The 16,441-nt window shown below is 41.3% G+C and overlaps 1 protein-coding gene across 1 annotated transcript in view; it reads left to right on the plus strand.

Annotated features, from left to right (window-relative positions):
• The first annotated feature begins 207 nt into the window (after positions 1-207).
• The window catches only part of abcb7 (ATP-binding cassette, sub-family B (MDR/TAP), member 7), a 48,482-nt gene continuing 32,248 nt past the window's right edge, over positions 208-16,441 (plus strand). Inside the window, exons 1-4 of the mRNA XM_076291695.1 lie at positions 208-378; positions 1,759-1,839; positions 2,223-2,300; positions 15,938-16,057. Of these exons, the coding sequence (XP_076147810.1) occupies positions 229-378; positions 1,759-1,839; positions 2,223-2,300; positions 15,938-16,057 (429 nt within the window). The 5' untranslated portion in view covers positions 208-228. The remainder of the gene's footprint in view (positions 379-1,758; positions 1,840-2,222; positions 2,301-15,937; positions 16,058-16,441) is intronic.

Raw genomic sequence — 16,441 nt, forward strand, 5'->3', positions numbered from 1 at the left:
TAGCGGCCTAGTAGAAATTTGTGTCGTGTCGTACAATTATCATTGTTATTATTATCATCATTATTGTTATTATTATTATTATTAGTAGTGGTGTGGTGGTGGTAGTATTTGTATTCGTATTAGCATTATTGTCAATCATAAACCATAAACGAGGGTTTACCGGGGTTTACTCTCTGCCTGGAAATGACGAAAGACTTCCGTGTACAACCCTCGTTCCTTCTGAACAACATGGCGCCACTGTTGGCACCGCTAAAATGTGGGTTCCACTTTCGAAGACGCAAACTAGCCTTGTTACTTCAACAGACGAGCTCATATCATGTTTGGAGTTGCAATGAGAAGAGAAGTGCCACTCACCGTAAACCACAGAACACCTATCAGGTGAATGACTTATTCAGGGCGACTCTTTGGGAAGTGTCACGCAAGTCATAGGCTACAAGGGCAGAAGCATTGGTCAGTGAAAGTTAGCACCTAAACCTCAATGATAGCAGCTACAGTTAGCTGTCTAGCTAATGGTATGAGTCAGGTGAATAACTGTTTCCAACAATATGGGAATTAACTGATAAATCTGAGGGCAACAGACAATACAGCTGACAGACTCTTGGTTTATTGTTTCTTGTAGCTTAGACTAGCTATCTGGCTATGGCTAACGTTCAGTAAAATGGTAAGCTGTTGAATAAGTTTGTGGTCAAAAGTTCGAGTAGAAGTCTTGTCTGAGGCACTGTTAACGTGACATTTACTATGTGTAACGTTTTCTTGTTGTTTAAATGTATTTTCCTGCCCCGTGCCCACATTTTAGTATGTATAACGTTTTATTGTAGTTTAAATGTATTTCCCTGCCCCATGCCCAATAACCAACAGGAGGTTGGTTCACGTGAGGTTATGGCAGAAATGAAGATGCGATTAACATGCGCGCTATTTCATAACTCCGCAGTTGGTTGACGTATCCAACTTCTAATTATTGAAACTCAAAGGAGATACCATGTAACCATTTAGTTTATTTGGCTAGATGCAGTGTAGGCTTTGACATTAGCTTTAAGAAGTTGCCTTTGTTAATTGGTTACGTGTTCCATCACATGGTGCTTGTCAGCTCCAACAACTTGTGCTAGTTAGATAAGGAACACTGCACCCAGTTAACCCACCCATGGGCCTTCTCATGTTTTTAACACGTGATCATGCACGTCAGTAGCTATCTGTTGGAAATTACCTAAGCATATTTGTTGTAGAGATGGCAGTATTATTGGCAAAGCTTTGTTCTTTGTGATTTAGTATAGTGAATTTTTCCATATAATCAGAAGACATGTTGGTCGCTGAACATAACTGACAAACCAGACCAATGAATTATTATTGTTGTTAATCATTATAAACAATGAATGAGTTACTTTGCATTACTTTAGGTACTGCTCATTTCAGCCTCATTTACCTTTTTCAGTTTTCTAGTTTTTAGTGTTTATCCAAACAGGAGTTACAAGTAATTTAAGTTTTTGTATTGAGGCCAACAGTTAGAAAAGTATAAACTTCTCCATTTCACAATGGAAAATGACAATGGGTAGAGTATGGAATTTCCCTGTTTACATAGTGGTTGACAACTAAACAGGCAAACCTCCCATGCAGTTCTGTCAGTGGCACAAAATCATAATTATGCATTTGCCCCCTAGGTACACGTGTGATGCTGTTCTGTTACGTCAGCTGCATGAGGCTAAGCGATCCTTTTTATGAGTTGTCTAATGGTGCTCCTTATCTCTTACTATTGGACTGTAGTTACTGGGTCCACACGTGAGGACTGCCTCATGGAATGTCAACAGACACCAGAATTCGCGACAGTTACTGGAAGCGGTAAAGGTGAGTTAAGGAGTAATTTTTCACAGCTAAGCCAAGGCCTAGGTTAACCCTATCTATGCCGAATTTGTATTTACTGTGATTTCTTATTTGACCAACAAAAAACATAATTCATTCTTTTAATGAATGGTATAAATGATTCTGGGCTTAACTGTATTTTAGTTACCGGTATATAGCAAAAATGTTTACCTCGATCAAAAACCAAACTCATTGGTTGCTCTGTTGTTCTGATGAATCAGATGCTTATGTTATATTTACATATCAATATTAGTTGCATCTACATAGTACTTTGATAATCTGCGACTTGCTCAGATTTAGTCTAGAGTTTGGTATGACTTCTAACAAAGATCTATAAAACGTATAAGACTTTTCTTCTGTTCCAACAGCATCTGCAAATCACAGACAAGCGGACATGCTGGCACGGTCATGCGGGAGGGGGTCTGAATGCAGACCCCAAGAATGTGGTAAGTACATCTTAATAAGTTGCATAGCAACATAGTTCATTTAAGCTGAAATTGATGCTTGTGTTCGGTTACATGATGTTTTGGGCCTTTGGCAATTGAATCTTTGACAAAGAAGAATTCTCACTAGCACATAGAGTTGCAGTCTGTTATTCTAATCCCATACACCTTCTCTCAAATTCCTGATTATGGTCCCCCAGCTATCTGGTGTTTGTACACAGTTGTGGCTCTGTAAACGGGAAACGAGGAAGCTGTAAACAATCCCAGCCAATTTGATTGGCTGTTGAGCACAAATCAACAGCCTATTGTGAAACTAAATCACAGACTGCATCTTTAAACATTCAAGCTCCAGTTTGTTCAGATTGAAAATAAAACGTGTTGTTTAGATGTTTAAATGGGTGCCACCATTATGTGGGGGACCAGACGTGGGCCCACAAACATAAAAATGACCAGCAAATCTACTGTACATTTGCTGGCCTACCCTACATTGAATTCAGTGTGGATTTGTTTAGTACCTACAACCTAGTGAAGTCAATATTGGAGGCAGCCGTGGCCTACTGGTTAGCACTTTGGACTTGTAACCGGAGGGCTGAAGTGCCCTTGAGCAAGGCACCTAACCATCACTGAGCGCTGCTGTTGTAGCAGGCAGCTCACTGCACCGGGATGTGTGCTTCACCTCACTGTCTGCTGAGTGTGTTTCACTAATTCACGGATTGGGATAAATGCAGAGACCAAATTTCCCTCACGGGATCAAAAGAGTATACTTATACTATACTATATATGTGTGAGTTGCCAAGTCACAGTTACTTAGCACTTTTTTTTGTTATCTGACCTGTTTGTTTAAGATTCTATCTGACCATGCCTCAAGCAGAACAAAACCTTTACTTACGGAAGCATATTCAGTACAAGCACCAATGGAATTCATACAAGACTTGCTGAATCATTTATTGTCATAAGCGCGAACCATTGACAGTCAGTGTTGGGCAAGTTACTGAAAATTAGTAATTAGTTACAGTTACTAGTTACTTCTTTCAAAAGTAATTCAATTACGTTACCAATTACTGTATATCAAAAGTAATTAGTTACTAGAGAAAGTAACTTTTGAGTTACTTTTAAGTCTGCTTTTAAAATGTCAATATGAACAGTACTGAACAGTCACACACACAATAAACCTAATTTTTGGACCTATTTATTGTAGTTTCAACGGGCCTTCAAATCAATAGCCTTGTGCATGAGTTCTCAAAATTTTTCCGACCACAAAACATTCTACAATGCATGAAGGCCTCCCTGACCTTGTTTTGCGCCACCCTCACCATCTAGGTGGTTTGATATATATGTACAGTACACTGCCTACTCCTTGCCTTCTACTAGTATGCATGGTGGTGCACTGACACTGAATTCTGCAATATAGTAATAAGTTATTATCATTATTATTGCAATCCTTCTGTAGGCTAAATGGAATTCGTTTAATGGGATGTAATGTGAAACAATGTTAAATGGCCTATTTTAAAAGCAGTTATTGTCTGCTCACACACACATAACCTTAGGTTACACAGTTGTATTATATAGCATTTTAAGCACCACCAGTTTGGGAAAAGCCTGAGCTGCACAAGTGCTGACCTACCGAAATAAGTTCTAATGCATCCGAGAGTTTGGGATTGTCGTGCACTATGCAGAAGGTTACTCTTCAGCTGATAAGGTGTTCCAGAGAGAAGTTGCATGTTCCGTCGCAGACAAATGAATCCATAACACCATGGACGTCAATTCCGATGTAAACATAGCCTACTGTGCAAATAACTCAAGTCGCTGTTACGTATGGTAGGCTATTTGAGGTTTCTTTATCTGGTAAGTGAAATCTGCATTTTCCTCTCGAGTTAAACGTGTGCTTGCTTGTGCCAAGGCTATATATAGGCTACCGTAGCCTATTGGTGTTGTGGCGTGGCTATGTTGTAAGAATGAGAAATTGATATAACGAGGCTTTTGCGCAATAGGCGAAAAAGAGCGGAGATAAACAATAATGCGCTTTTACTGTAGTGGAGCTTACGAGATGGAAACGAAAGAGAAAAGGCTTTTAAGATGCCCATTTAAATTGTAGCATAATGCACTCTTGTGTGTTTTAGCATAAATCCGAAATAAGGAGGAATGTGAGGAGGCTCCTACTATTAACTGTAAAGAATGCATCTGCAATCTAAACATGAAACACAATCGCTGGAAACACAGCTAAGGTCGGGAGACAAAGCAGCAAATGTGCATTTTGTCTGCAGTCGTTCATTCAAGATCAACAGAGTAACGCAAGTAACGAACTCTTTGAAATTTCAGTAATTGTAATTGCGTTACTGGATTTACAAAAATACTTCGTTACATGCTCGTTACCACTAAAAGTAGTGGAATTACAGTAACGCGTTACTTTGTAACGCATTACTCCCAACACTGTTGACAGTGAATGAAACAAAGCGAACATATAGGCCATACAGTAGTGTGACATGCATAAACCAATGGTGTATACATATTAATACAGCGGGGAAAATAAGTATTGAACACGTCAACATTTTTTTCAGTAAGTATTCTTCCAGTGAGGCTATTCGCATGAAATTTTCACCGGACATTAGTATTAACTTAGGTAATCCACACATAGGCTTGGGTATCGAATATCGAGTATTGGTTGGAACCGGGACTATCTTTGCGATTTTCCCGGAATCGTTCAAAAGTTTAAATTTCGATTCCTACTTTCGATTCCCAGTCTGCCGACAGGAAGAAGAAACGTCTGAACACCAACGAAGAAGCGCATAGTTAATAGAATTAAAATTCATGGAGAAGGTCAGACTATTTCATTCAGAAAGCAGGGTTCCCGAGGATCGATCCTTAAAAAGTCTTAAATAGGCTACAACTGAATTTTCGAAAGAGAGGTATTAAATGTGCGTATGGGACCGCCAGCGAGTGCAAGAGAGCGAGTGATGTCTCCATCCAGTTTCGTGTATTTAAAACGCAATTGTATACGTGATAGGCTATTAGGCTACGGGAGGAAGTGTAGTGGTTGCAGAGTGAAGATGTTTTTCACGGGTTTGGTTAAAGGTGTGAAAACGGTAATAATACAGTAGGCCTATGTACAAAATAATATGCCTGGCGTTTTCGTGGTGTAGCTGAGGCCTGAGAGATAGACAGGGTATCCTACGTGGAATGAGGGAGCCTACGGTAGAATGAGCGGGAGAAAGAGTTGGTAAGCCAGTTAGCGATAGGTTGGCCATATGTTCGAATTTAGGCCGGACATATGGATTTTAAAAGCCCTGTCCGGCGTCCGGCGTCCGGCGCAGCCTCAAGCCGGACGTTTATTTGTTCTCCTTTTTGGAGTTGCGCTTGGCATCTAAAGTCTTTGCTCGGACGCAGCATCGTTTCACAAACTATGGACGCGAAGACTGCTGGTGAAATTATGTGCAGTGCTTCGCAATCAGGAGGAAATACTGTATACCGGTATGTTAAGTTGATCTGTTTGCATCTTTCCAGCGTGTGTTGCTGGCCTAGCCTAGGGAAGAAAATATCTGTCTTAAGTTATAATAGCCTACCTGTAATATCTGCCAGCAGCTTGCTTGCCAGCGTTTCCCAGTAGGCTAGGCCTACTTAGCAAAAGTTGTGAAATATAACCGCATATGCTTTGAATGTCGGCGACTGCTATAAAAATACGTGCGTTCATAACGTGCGTGCTTGAGATGAAACCAGCAGTTTCCAGCAGGATCATGCGAAGAGGACCTGTCTCTTAATTAATTTAAAACAAGTCAATGGTTTTACAATGTTTCAGTCAAGCTTTGGTTGGTTTAGATACAACTGGTATGCAAAATGTAAAGTAGTGGATTAACTTTAATTTGCTGTGCTGCATATGGACAATAGATGCACATAGTAAATTATATAAAGTAGGCTTATTAAAATATGTAAATAGCTTAGTTAACTTTGAAAAAAATATTTAAGGGAATCCAGTCCAGTGCACATGTCTTTGGCAAGTAGCCCTAGGCTACTACAGACACAGGTGAAGAACAGCCTCAGCAGTAAGCAAAACCAAATATGTACAGTACAGCCAGCTTCAAAAGCAAGCAGTCCAGACCCTAAAATTGGGCATTTATAGCTGTGAAGGTAATTCACACACAATTATTTTCTTTCGCCAAAATATTTTTGGTAACTTCTGTAGACATCCAAAATGGGGTGGGGGTTAAAATTAGTAGGAAAAAAAAAACTATTGCATTAAACAGTCTTATATATCTTTTTGCCGTGGTATAGTCTTAATTTTCATTTAGATGTCTTGAAAAGGTCTTTAAAAGTCTTTAAATTTGCACTTGGAAAATGTGCACTGAGAAAGACCGTTGGTTAGCTAGCTCATTTAAAATATCCTAAACTTTTTTTGACCCTGCCTTTAAAAAAAATCGGAATCGAGAATCGTTAGGAACCGGAATCGAAATAAGAAATCGGAATTGGAATCGGAATCGTTCAAATTGAAACGATACCCAACCCTATCCACACATATATAAAAATCCAAACATTAATGTCTAAAAGTAGTGTTATGAGTAAAAAAGTGGAATGGCACAGGGAAAAAGTATTGAACACGCTAAGAAAAAGCAGTACACAAACGCAAAGAATGGCAAGGAACAAACTGGAATCTATAAGTAGTGTTACAACCACCCGGCTCGTTCTGGGTGATTTTAACATAGGGAGACCACACGTGGATAAAGAGTTAACAAAAAATATGTATTTATTAAAGTAATCATGTATGGAAAGTGTGAAGTCAGTATTAATGAGATGGTAAGAAAACAAAGGTGTGGTGTAAATCAGAGTAATGTGCAAAGCCCAAACAAAAGACAAAGGCGACGCATGTAGCAATGGAGAGAGGGAACCCTGAACTTCAGACAGGTAGCCTCTTTTATAGTGCAGTTGCCCCAATCAAGTGATCAGCAGCACCTGTGTCTTGACTCCGCCCTGCAAACCGGAGAAAGACAAAGCCAGGCAGGTAGGCAGAGACCGGCAGGGTCGTAACAGTAGTTAGAGAAATTATCTCCCTATCTGTACAAATTGATATAAGCTGGGTTAGTACATACTGGTGGGCTATAAAAACATTTTTGTTAGCAAGGTGTCACACAAGAAACATTTCATGATGGGTAAAAGCAAAGAGCTCTCTCAAGATCTTTGCAACCTTATTGTTGCAAAACATATTAATGGAACTGGTTACAGATGCATTTCAAAACTTCAGAATCATCCAGCAAGCAGTATTGGAGCCATTATTTGCAAGTGGAAGGAACATCACTACATCATCAACTGGCCATGCACAGGATATCCTTGCAAGATTTCTGACCAGGAAGTCAGAAGGATAGTCAGAAGAGTAGCCTAAGAGCCAAGGACCACTCTGAGAAAACTTGGAGGCAGCAGGTACAATTGTTACAGAGAAAATCATAGGTAATGGACTCCACCGCCATGGCCTCTATGCACGCTCATCCCACATGACTCTATTGCTGAAGAAAAACATGTCAAAGCTTGTTGAAAGTTTGCTACACAACATTTGAACAATCCTATGAAATACTGAGAGAATGTATTCTGGTTAAAAATTTAACTTTTCGGATGTCATACTATACCCTACCAACAGTGAGGTTTGGAGGTGGTGGCATCATGGTGTGGGCTGTTTTTCATCTCATGGTACTAGCAGACTTTATACAGTTGAAGGAATGATGAATGGAGTCATTTTGTTCCGGAAGAATCTTTACATCCACCAGGATGATGAGGATGAGACATGGCTAGACCTTCCAGCAGGACAATGATCCAAACCATTCAGCAAAGGAAACTCTCAATTGGTTTCAGAGAAAGGAAATCAAGGCCCTGACTTTAATTCAATTGAACAGTTTTGGAAGTTAACTAAAGATCAGGATTCACAACAGGGACCGCTGAAATCTTCAATATTAAAGGACTATCTGTTTAAAAGAATGGGCCAAACTCACACCAGAATACTGTGACTGATTAGTTTCATCATACAGGAAATGCCTTAAAGCTGTCATTACGAATAAAGGCTTTTCCACAAAGTATTTAAGAAATTTCAGCAGGCGTGTTCAATACTTTTTTCCTGTGTCATTCCACTTTATTGCACATAACTCTACCTATGGACTTTAATGTTTGGATTTTTTTTATGGGTGGATTATCTGAGTTAATACTAATGTCTGGTGAAAATGTCATGCAAATAGCCTCATTGGAAGTATACTTACTGAAAAAAATGTTGACGTGTTCAATACTTATTTTCCCCGCTGTAGATGACGCCACAGGTTTTTATTTAATAGAAATAACGTTGCCTATGTTGTATGTAGGCAATTTATATTCACAATACTTACTAAAATATCATTAATATTATTTTATTGAATTTGTATTAGTTGTTTGAAGAGTAAAAAAAAAAAAATGCTGGCAAGTGGGTCGGTCCTAAATTGACAGGGTCGGTCGGGTTACGGCAAACAAAAATAGTTTTAAGGATGGCCTTATGTATGCTTTCAGTCTAAAAGCTTCTTAAGATCTCCATGCAGATCTTAAAACTGTTCTTCCAAAGCTACACCAGCATGTTGATTTTCCAACAAGAGGAGACAACATCCTGGACCTGGTCTACACTACACACAAAGGAGCATACAAAGCCACCCCCCTCCCCCACATTGGACTTTCTGACCATATCACTGTTATGCTATACAGACAAAGAGTGAAAGCAAACAAACCGGTTCGTAAGCAGGTAAATGTGTGGCCTGAGGGAGCCTCTGATGCTCTTCAAGACTGCTTTGACACAACAGACTAGGAAATGTTTAAGCAGGCAGCCACTTACAACAACCAGACAGACATAGAGGAGTATACAGACACTGTAACCTCTTACATCACCAAGTGCATTGATGATGTGACCCACACAAAAGAAATCATCACTCGGGCTAACTGGAAGTGTTGGCATACATATTTTGACTCATGTGATTTTGCTCTTCATTTTGGTTGATTAAATTCAAGATTTATGTGAAAAAAAAGCTAATTTGATTTTTCAGAGCAACATGTTATGGCAATACCTGAATGCAGACCTTATTGATCATTACTATTCTACCTTCCTTACTTTCAATTGCGAGTTGAAATTAATGTTAAATGATGACATACATAGGTCTGCAGTACAAATGTTTTTTAAATTGTAGCTGAAACGAGTACAAAGGATCTATAATCTATTCATTGAATTCATCGTCAGAACAGGAGCACAGAGGATGCCATCTCTATGGCACTTCACTCTGCCCTGTCCCACCTTGACAATAGCAACACCTATGTAAGAATGCTGTTCATTGACTTCAGCTCAGCGTTCAACACCATCATCCCCTCCAAACTGATCACCAAACTCAGTGAACTGGGCATCAATACCTCCCTCTGTAACTGGATTCTGGACTACTTGTATTGCATTCATTGTGTCTACACTTGAGATAAATAAGTTAGATTTTTCTTTTATCACATACACATATATTGGTAGATGTTTTTTCTTTACCTTGACATGTTTCGACGTATACTTCCATCTTCATCAGAAGATCACACGGTGGAGTAGTGTGACGCGTTTTTATCAGCTGATGTTGTTACGGAGGTGTGATCCACCTGTCAGTTTTTTGACAGGTGGACCACACCTCCTGCTGTCAGTCAGCCGCCCCCCAGGACGGCACTCCAGGTATGGGAGAGCATATATGCTCCCTCATCTCTGTTCATCGTCTTTGGGCTCCGCTTTCTTATTTCAATCGCCTCCTTTATCCAGCGGTGGTATCGGTTGTTCTCCTGCTTAATGACTCTGGCATGCAGGAGGTGTGGTCCACCTGTCAAAAAACTGACAGGTGGATCACACCTCCGTAACAACATCAGCTGATAAAAATGCGTCACACTACTCCACCATGTGACCTTCTGATGAAGACGGAAGTATACGTCGAAACATGTCAAGGTAAAGAAAAAACATCTACCAATATATGTGTATGTGATAAAAGAAAAACCAAACTTATGGATTCTGGACTTCCTAACCAACAGACCTCAGTCTGTTAGGTTAGATAATCGCACCTCCTCAACCATCGAACACCAGTGTACCACAGGGATGTGTGCTGAGCCCTCTCCTCTACTCCCTCTTCACCTACGACTGCACACCTGTACATGGCTCTAACACCATTGTCAAGTTTAAAGATGACACTACGGTGATTGGGCTCATCAGCAATAACGATGAGACAGCCTACAGGGAGGAGGTCCAACACCTAACATCGTGGTGCACTGATAACAACCTGGCTCTCAACACCAAGAAGACCAAAGAGCTCATTGTGGACTTCAGGAAGTCTAAAGCTAGCACACACACACCCATTCTCATCAACAGGACTGAGGTGGAGCATGTCACCAGCTTCAAGTTTCTGGGTGTCCACATCTCTGAGGATCTCTCTTGGACCCTCAACACCTCTACCCTGATCAAAAAGGCTCTCCAGCGTCTCTTCTTTCTGAGGTCCATCTGTCTCCTCAGATCCTGGTGAACGTCTACCGCTGCAACATCGAGAGCATCCTCACCAACTGTATCATAGTTTGGTATGGCAACTGCTCTGCCCACGACCGGAAAGCACTGCAGAGGGTGGTGAAAACTGCCCAACACATCACCGGTTCCTCACTCCCCTCCATCGAAGCCATCCAGGGCAAGCGATGCTTGCGTAAGGCGCGCATCATCAAAGACTGTTCAACCACAGACTGTTCACTCCACTCCCCTCCGGGAGGCGTTACAGGTCTCTCCGCATCCGAACCAGCAGGTTCAGAGGAAGCTTCTTTCCTGTGGCTGTCACCCTACTGAACTCTAGCTCTGCATCCCGGTGACATCCAATCAACTAAGCCCCCATCACCCCCTGCCCTGCCTGATGCCTCCTTGCCTGTGCCTGTTGAGGTGTCCACGACCATGGCAACCTTGACAGGGACAACAAGGAGGCGGACATCCCCTAGCCCCCCCCCCCCCCACAACTGCACTACCCTATCCCACCCATCTATTTATTTACAAATGTCCATACTGTAATTACACTTATACTGTACATAGCCATATTCCACTGCTTTTCATCCTGCACATACACTTATTATTAATACTATTGTAATGTTACTGTTTCTGCACTACAATGGTACTGTTACCACACTGCACATAGTTGTACATACTGTACATATCTGTCTATATGGTTCATACTAAATATCCATATTTATTCAGTTTTTCTGTAATATATTCTGTTAATACACTGCATATATCTATATTGTTCTTACTACTACTATAATGGTACCGCCACTACATTGCACATACCTGTACATGTTGTTCATACATTGTTCATATTACAGTACATAGCCATATTTATTCTGCTCTTATAAGGTAACTGTTAATACACTGCACATATTTATATTTAATTTATGCTACTCTAAACCACCTTCTGCAAAACAACTGTATACTACTGTCTACACTGCACTATATTTCTTGTCCTGTCTATGCACCACCTGCCTATACTGTGTACAGTATATGACATTGCACTTTTCTGCACTTCTGGTTAGACGCAAACTGCATTTCGTTGTCTCTGTACTTGTTCTCTGCACAATGACAATAAAGCTAAATCTCATCTAATTTAATCTAAAAAATTATCTGCCTCTGCTTTGCCTCTTTACGGATCATGCTATGAATAGCAGCAGCAATGTCTGCATAAGTTGAGACATTGTTATTGACCTTCTGGACCAGAGACATTCCATCAATGATTGTTGCTGTATTATATTCATCTGAAAGATTATCTGATAGTGATAGCCTGGGTGTTCCCATGCTGCCTTGCGCGCGATTTGATTCACGCTGCTAAGGCAGCCTGGAGACCATGGAGCAAATTTTCGCCTGAGATAGGAGACCAATCACAGAACAAGGGGGAAAGCAAGACGATGATGAGCTATGCACAGACGCATTTGATAGACATCCGTGGCACCCAATAAACGGATCTGGGCATTTCTTTCAAATACGAGAAAATGAACGTTTGGTTCCCAGACCACGTCTCATTGAGAAGTGGTGGCGCTAGCCAGGCTATGATAGTGATGCAAGTTTCTGCAAATGCTTTGCAAGTGCTGCTTTAGAGGTTTTCCTTGGGGTCCCCTCAGGTGTCGCCAAGGTCCAAGAGGGTGACAAAAGACTTCTCTCATTTCCAGTCTTTAACATGATGGTCTTGCCATGTGCCTGTGTTTTCTTTTTTGACTCATGCTCGTAAATGTCTTTAATTTTTTCTTTGTCAATGTATCATGGAATTTGTGCTTAGGTGTATCTGACTCCAGCCTCTATGTCATGATCTTTGCCTGTAGTATGAGCCTGAATCAGATCATCCCTAACCTCTTGTGTTGCTTTGCCTGCTGTAGATATGCAAATGAACTCATGTTCCTCTGAAAATGGATTGATCCAATTTCAGTTTCTGTCTCATCTCATCAGAACTGTGTAGAATTTTTAAAACTGTTGTAAATGTATGTACTTGTAGATCAAGTCTTGGAAAATAGTTATTATTTCTTTTCAATGGAAATTATTTTAACATCAGATGAAAGACAATTTTAAGTATTATAATAATAATAATAATAATTGTACATAATGATAACAATGTGTAAAGTATGTATATTTTCACCAACCAGTTCATCTACATCTCATTCCCACATTCTTACTAGTCAAAAGTACAACTGAAATGTATAATGTAGATCATTTTAGCACCTGTGATGCAATTACCATTTATTGGCAATTACCAATTACTTTTGCACTATTATATTGACTGTCTACTGTATGCACAATTGCACATTTTTAACTCAAATTTTGCTGCTCTTATTTTCTTCATTGTATGTGCCTTCTTATTTTTACTTTTTATATTGTTTACTTGAATGTTATGTTTGTCTGTGGACCTAATTGGTAAAATATGTCTTGTCTCCACCGTGGGATAGTGGGAAACGTAATTTCGATCTCTTTGTATGTCTTGACATGTGAAGAAATTGACAATAAAGCAGACTTTGACTTGACTTTGACTTTAAAGCGGGTCCTTGTTTGTCCACATATACGCCACATACTTAAACCAAATACTACATTTCTTAAGAAGACGACAATAATTGCAGTGTTTGTTTCTCTCTCTAGATGTGGTGAGTGGGTGTTGTGTTTGAAAAGGTTTCTTGACTCTTTAATTGCCACCCTGTTGTAGTGGCAATTTGGTTGTGAATGCAATTTTACCCAGTATAAGGAAACATGTTTAACTATCAATAGTGCAGATAGTTGTAGGTTGCAAAAGCTTCTGTGTGCATCTTGTCAATTACATTCAGTAAAAGTGAGATCACCGGAAGGTTAATTGTGGCAAAATAATAATGATGATGATGATCAGTGTTTTCTAAAACAGTATTTTCCTGCAAATGAAAATATGCAATGTTGCCCAGTATAGTAATAGTGTAGTTCATATTACATATTGCAGGCACGTCAGCCTCACTTGGCACACAACCTTGGCACACACCTTTGGCACATAATCTGTTGAAAGGCTTCCAGAGGGCACATAACCTGCTATGAGAGGAGGAGTGGGCTGGCTGTTCCTGGTTGTTGTGATGGGTTGGTGTGCCTGGTCGTTGTGATGGGTTGGTGTGAGGGGTCGTTGTGAGGGGTCGGTGTGAGGGGTCGTTGTGAGGGGTTTGTGTGCCTGGTCATTGTGAGGGGTAGGTGTGAGGGGTTGGTGTGCCTGGTCGTTGTGAGGGGTCGTTGTGCCTGGTCGTTGTGAGGGGTCGGTGTGCCTGGTCGTTGTGAGGGGTCAGTGTGCCTGGTCGTTGTGAGGGGTCGGTGTGCCTGGTCGTTGTGAGGGGTTGGTGTGAGGGGTTGGTGTGCCTGGTCGTTGTGAGGGGTTTTGTAGGCAGGCGGCTGTCAGCAGATGTCAGTGGTGAGTGGCTGCGGAGCAGACGGAGCTGGTGTCAGTCTGCTGACCTCAGGGAACAGGAACACCGTGTTCTCCCCTTCTCTGGAGTGAGGTAGCCAGAGTATGCCTGGCTGGGGTTGGGATGTGTGGGTTTAATTGAAATACAAACACACAATCTCTCTCTCCCTCTCCCCCCACCCCCCCCCCCATCTCTCCCTCTCTCTCTCATGTGCAACACATATGCGTTCACTTATTCTGTCAACACTTACAGTCCACACACACATATAAACACACAACACTGATACATTTGATGTCACTCACACACACACACACACACACACACACCCTCTCACATGCACACGCCCAGTGTACCCTCGTTCCTGGCCACCTGAGAGACAGGTGTTGTGCATTTTTAGTTTGTAATTTACGGCGAACCCTGCTGCCACCGAGCCGCCTCTCACCGCTGCGCCACCATATTGATGGGATTAGTGCGACGGGAAGCAGGTGGCCAGCCTTGCGCGCCAGGTAAACAGCCTCGGCTGGCACCAGGCTGGGAGTAGCCCAGTCCATGACAGACCAGGAGGCTCGGGGGGGGTCCAGGATGCGTGTGTGTGTGTGTGTGTGTGGGGGGGGGGGGGGGGGGGGGTGCGCTCTGCTTGCCTTGCCATGCCAGGCGGACTCTCAAGGGCCCACCTGGGGAGCGAGGGAGCTGTTGGCACATGATGGCAGCTCTCCTGGCATTTGGGCCGCCATGTGTGCTGATGGACCGGCGGGCGCAGTCACACACCCCTCCCTGACGAGGCTTTCTGACGAAATCACATGAGAGAGAGAGGGTTTTTTTTTTTTTTTTTTTCCTAAAAAAAGTGAGTTTTAGTTGTTTGTCAAAGTAAGTAAGTTTAGTAAGTTTATCAAAGAAATGGCAGAAAGATATTTTAGGACCTCACCTAAACCAGCTATATCTAGGCCACAATTTAAAAATAAAGAGAGCAGTGTTACCAGACCATGCACAGTTTTAGATCTCTTAAGAGATGCATTAATTAACTATAGGGCATATCTATGATGGTGCACACAAAAACGAAAACGCAGACAGAGCTCAAGTACCGGCCCCATGAGGGTGTGTGTGAACTCTCGAAGAGTTACAGGGAAGCTACAGCAGGCGTGTATCTGAAGCGCTACGTTCGCGACGCGTAAAATCCATTTCAGATGAATGGTCTATTTTTTTCGAACATACGCGCTGCCATCACGTCTGGTGTAGCTACTTCCATTGAATATATAGTGGAAGCTAATTGTTGCAGCAGACACACGAACGGAATGCTTCAGTTACGTGCCTGTAGATTAGACCTGAAAGGTAAAAAACTTATCACAGACATGAATAAACTAGAGGCAGGTTCAGAAAGTCCTGCATTTGATCCAACCATTTAGTAAATCAGCTCATCCTAATTAGCAGCCAGGTAGATCAGATAATTAGTGATATCACCTGTGTTAAGTGCAAAGGTAGAAAGTATATATGGCAGGATTTTTACTTTCTCAGGACTTTCACTTTCTGAAACCGGAATGTCCGGCTCTGGACTAAACAGAATAGTGTTACAGTATGTCACACTGTTATTTTGCACTGTTCTGACTACAACAACAACAAAAAACTGGCATGACCAATAGTCATAAACAGATTTCTCATGTGGTCTCCTGTGGTGACATGGAGGCTCATTGTTTGCTTTCTGCTGTTCTTGTTGCTGATGACAGCTGAAAGAGGTGAACTCCACAAAGATCCTCTCTGCAATGATGTCGTATGTATGGCCAAAGGATCGACCAGACCTTCGAGCCAGAGTGGCTATCTCACTAGGACTGCTCGCCGTGTCCAAGGTAGGCCTGCTTATCTAACCAGAACTGAACTGAAATAAGGAAATGTTTGCATAATGTGAGATATATTAACTTAATAACACAATACAGTTGTACTGCTGCATTGTACTGCTACATGTGACGTGAGAATACTTTGTCACGATAACACAGAGGTCTAATTACTAGAGCACCCAGTTTGTAGAAAAGGCTTGTAATTTCTTTAACAGTTGCAGCTATATTATTTTTCTTTAGTAGATATATATCATTTATATGCAGTGACCTACCCTAAAGGTAGATTTTTTGTATTTAATTTGACAATACAGTATGTGTGTTTCTAGGAAACCAGATACTCTCTCTCTAGCAGTAAGAACAGCAGAGGGTTTGATACTTTATTAAGTAGACATTTTC

This window comes from Alosa pseudoharengus, unplaced genomic scaffold, assembly GCF_046254945.1.
Source record: "Alosa pseudoharengus isolate Yale_2024_CS ecotype anadromous, Long Island Sound unplaced genomic scaffold, YU_APseudo_1.1 YU_APseudo_1.1_scf_19, whole genome shotgun sequence".
Taxonomy (NCBI): domain Eukaryota; kingdom Metazoa; phylum Chordata; class Actinopteri; order Clupeiformes; family Clupeidae; genus Alosa; species Alosa pseudoharengus.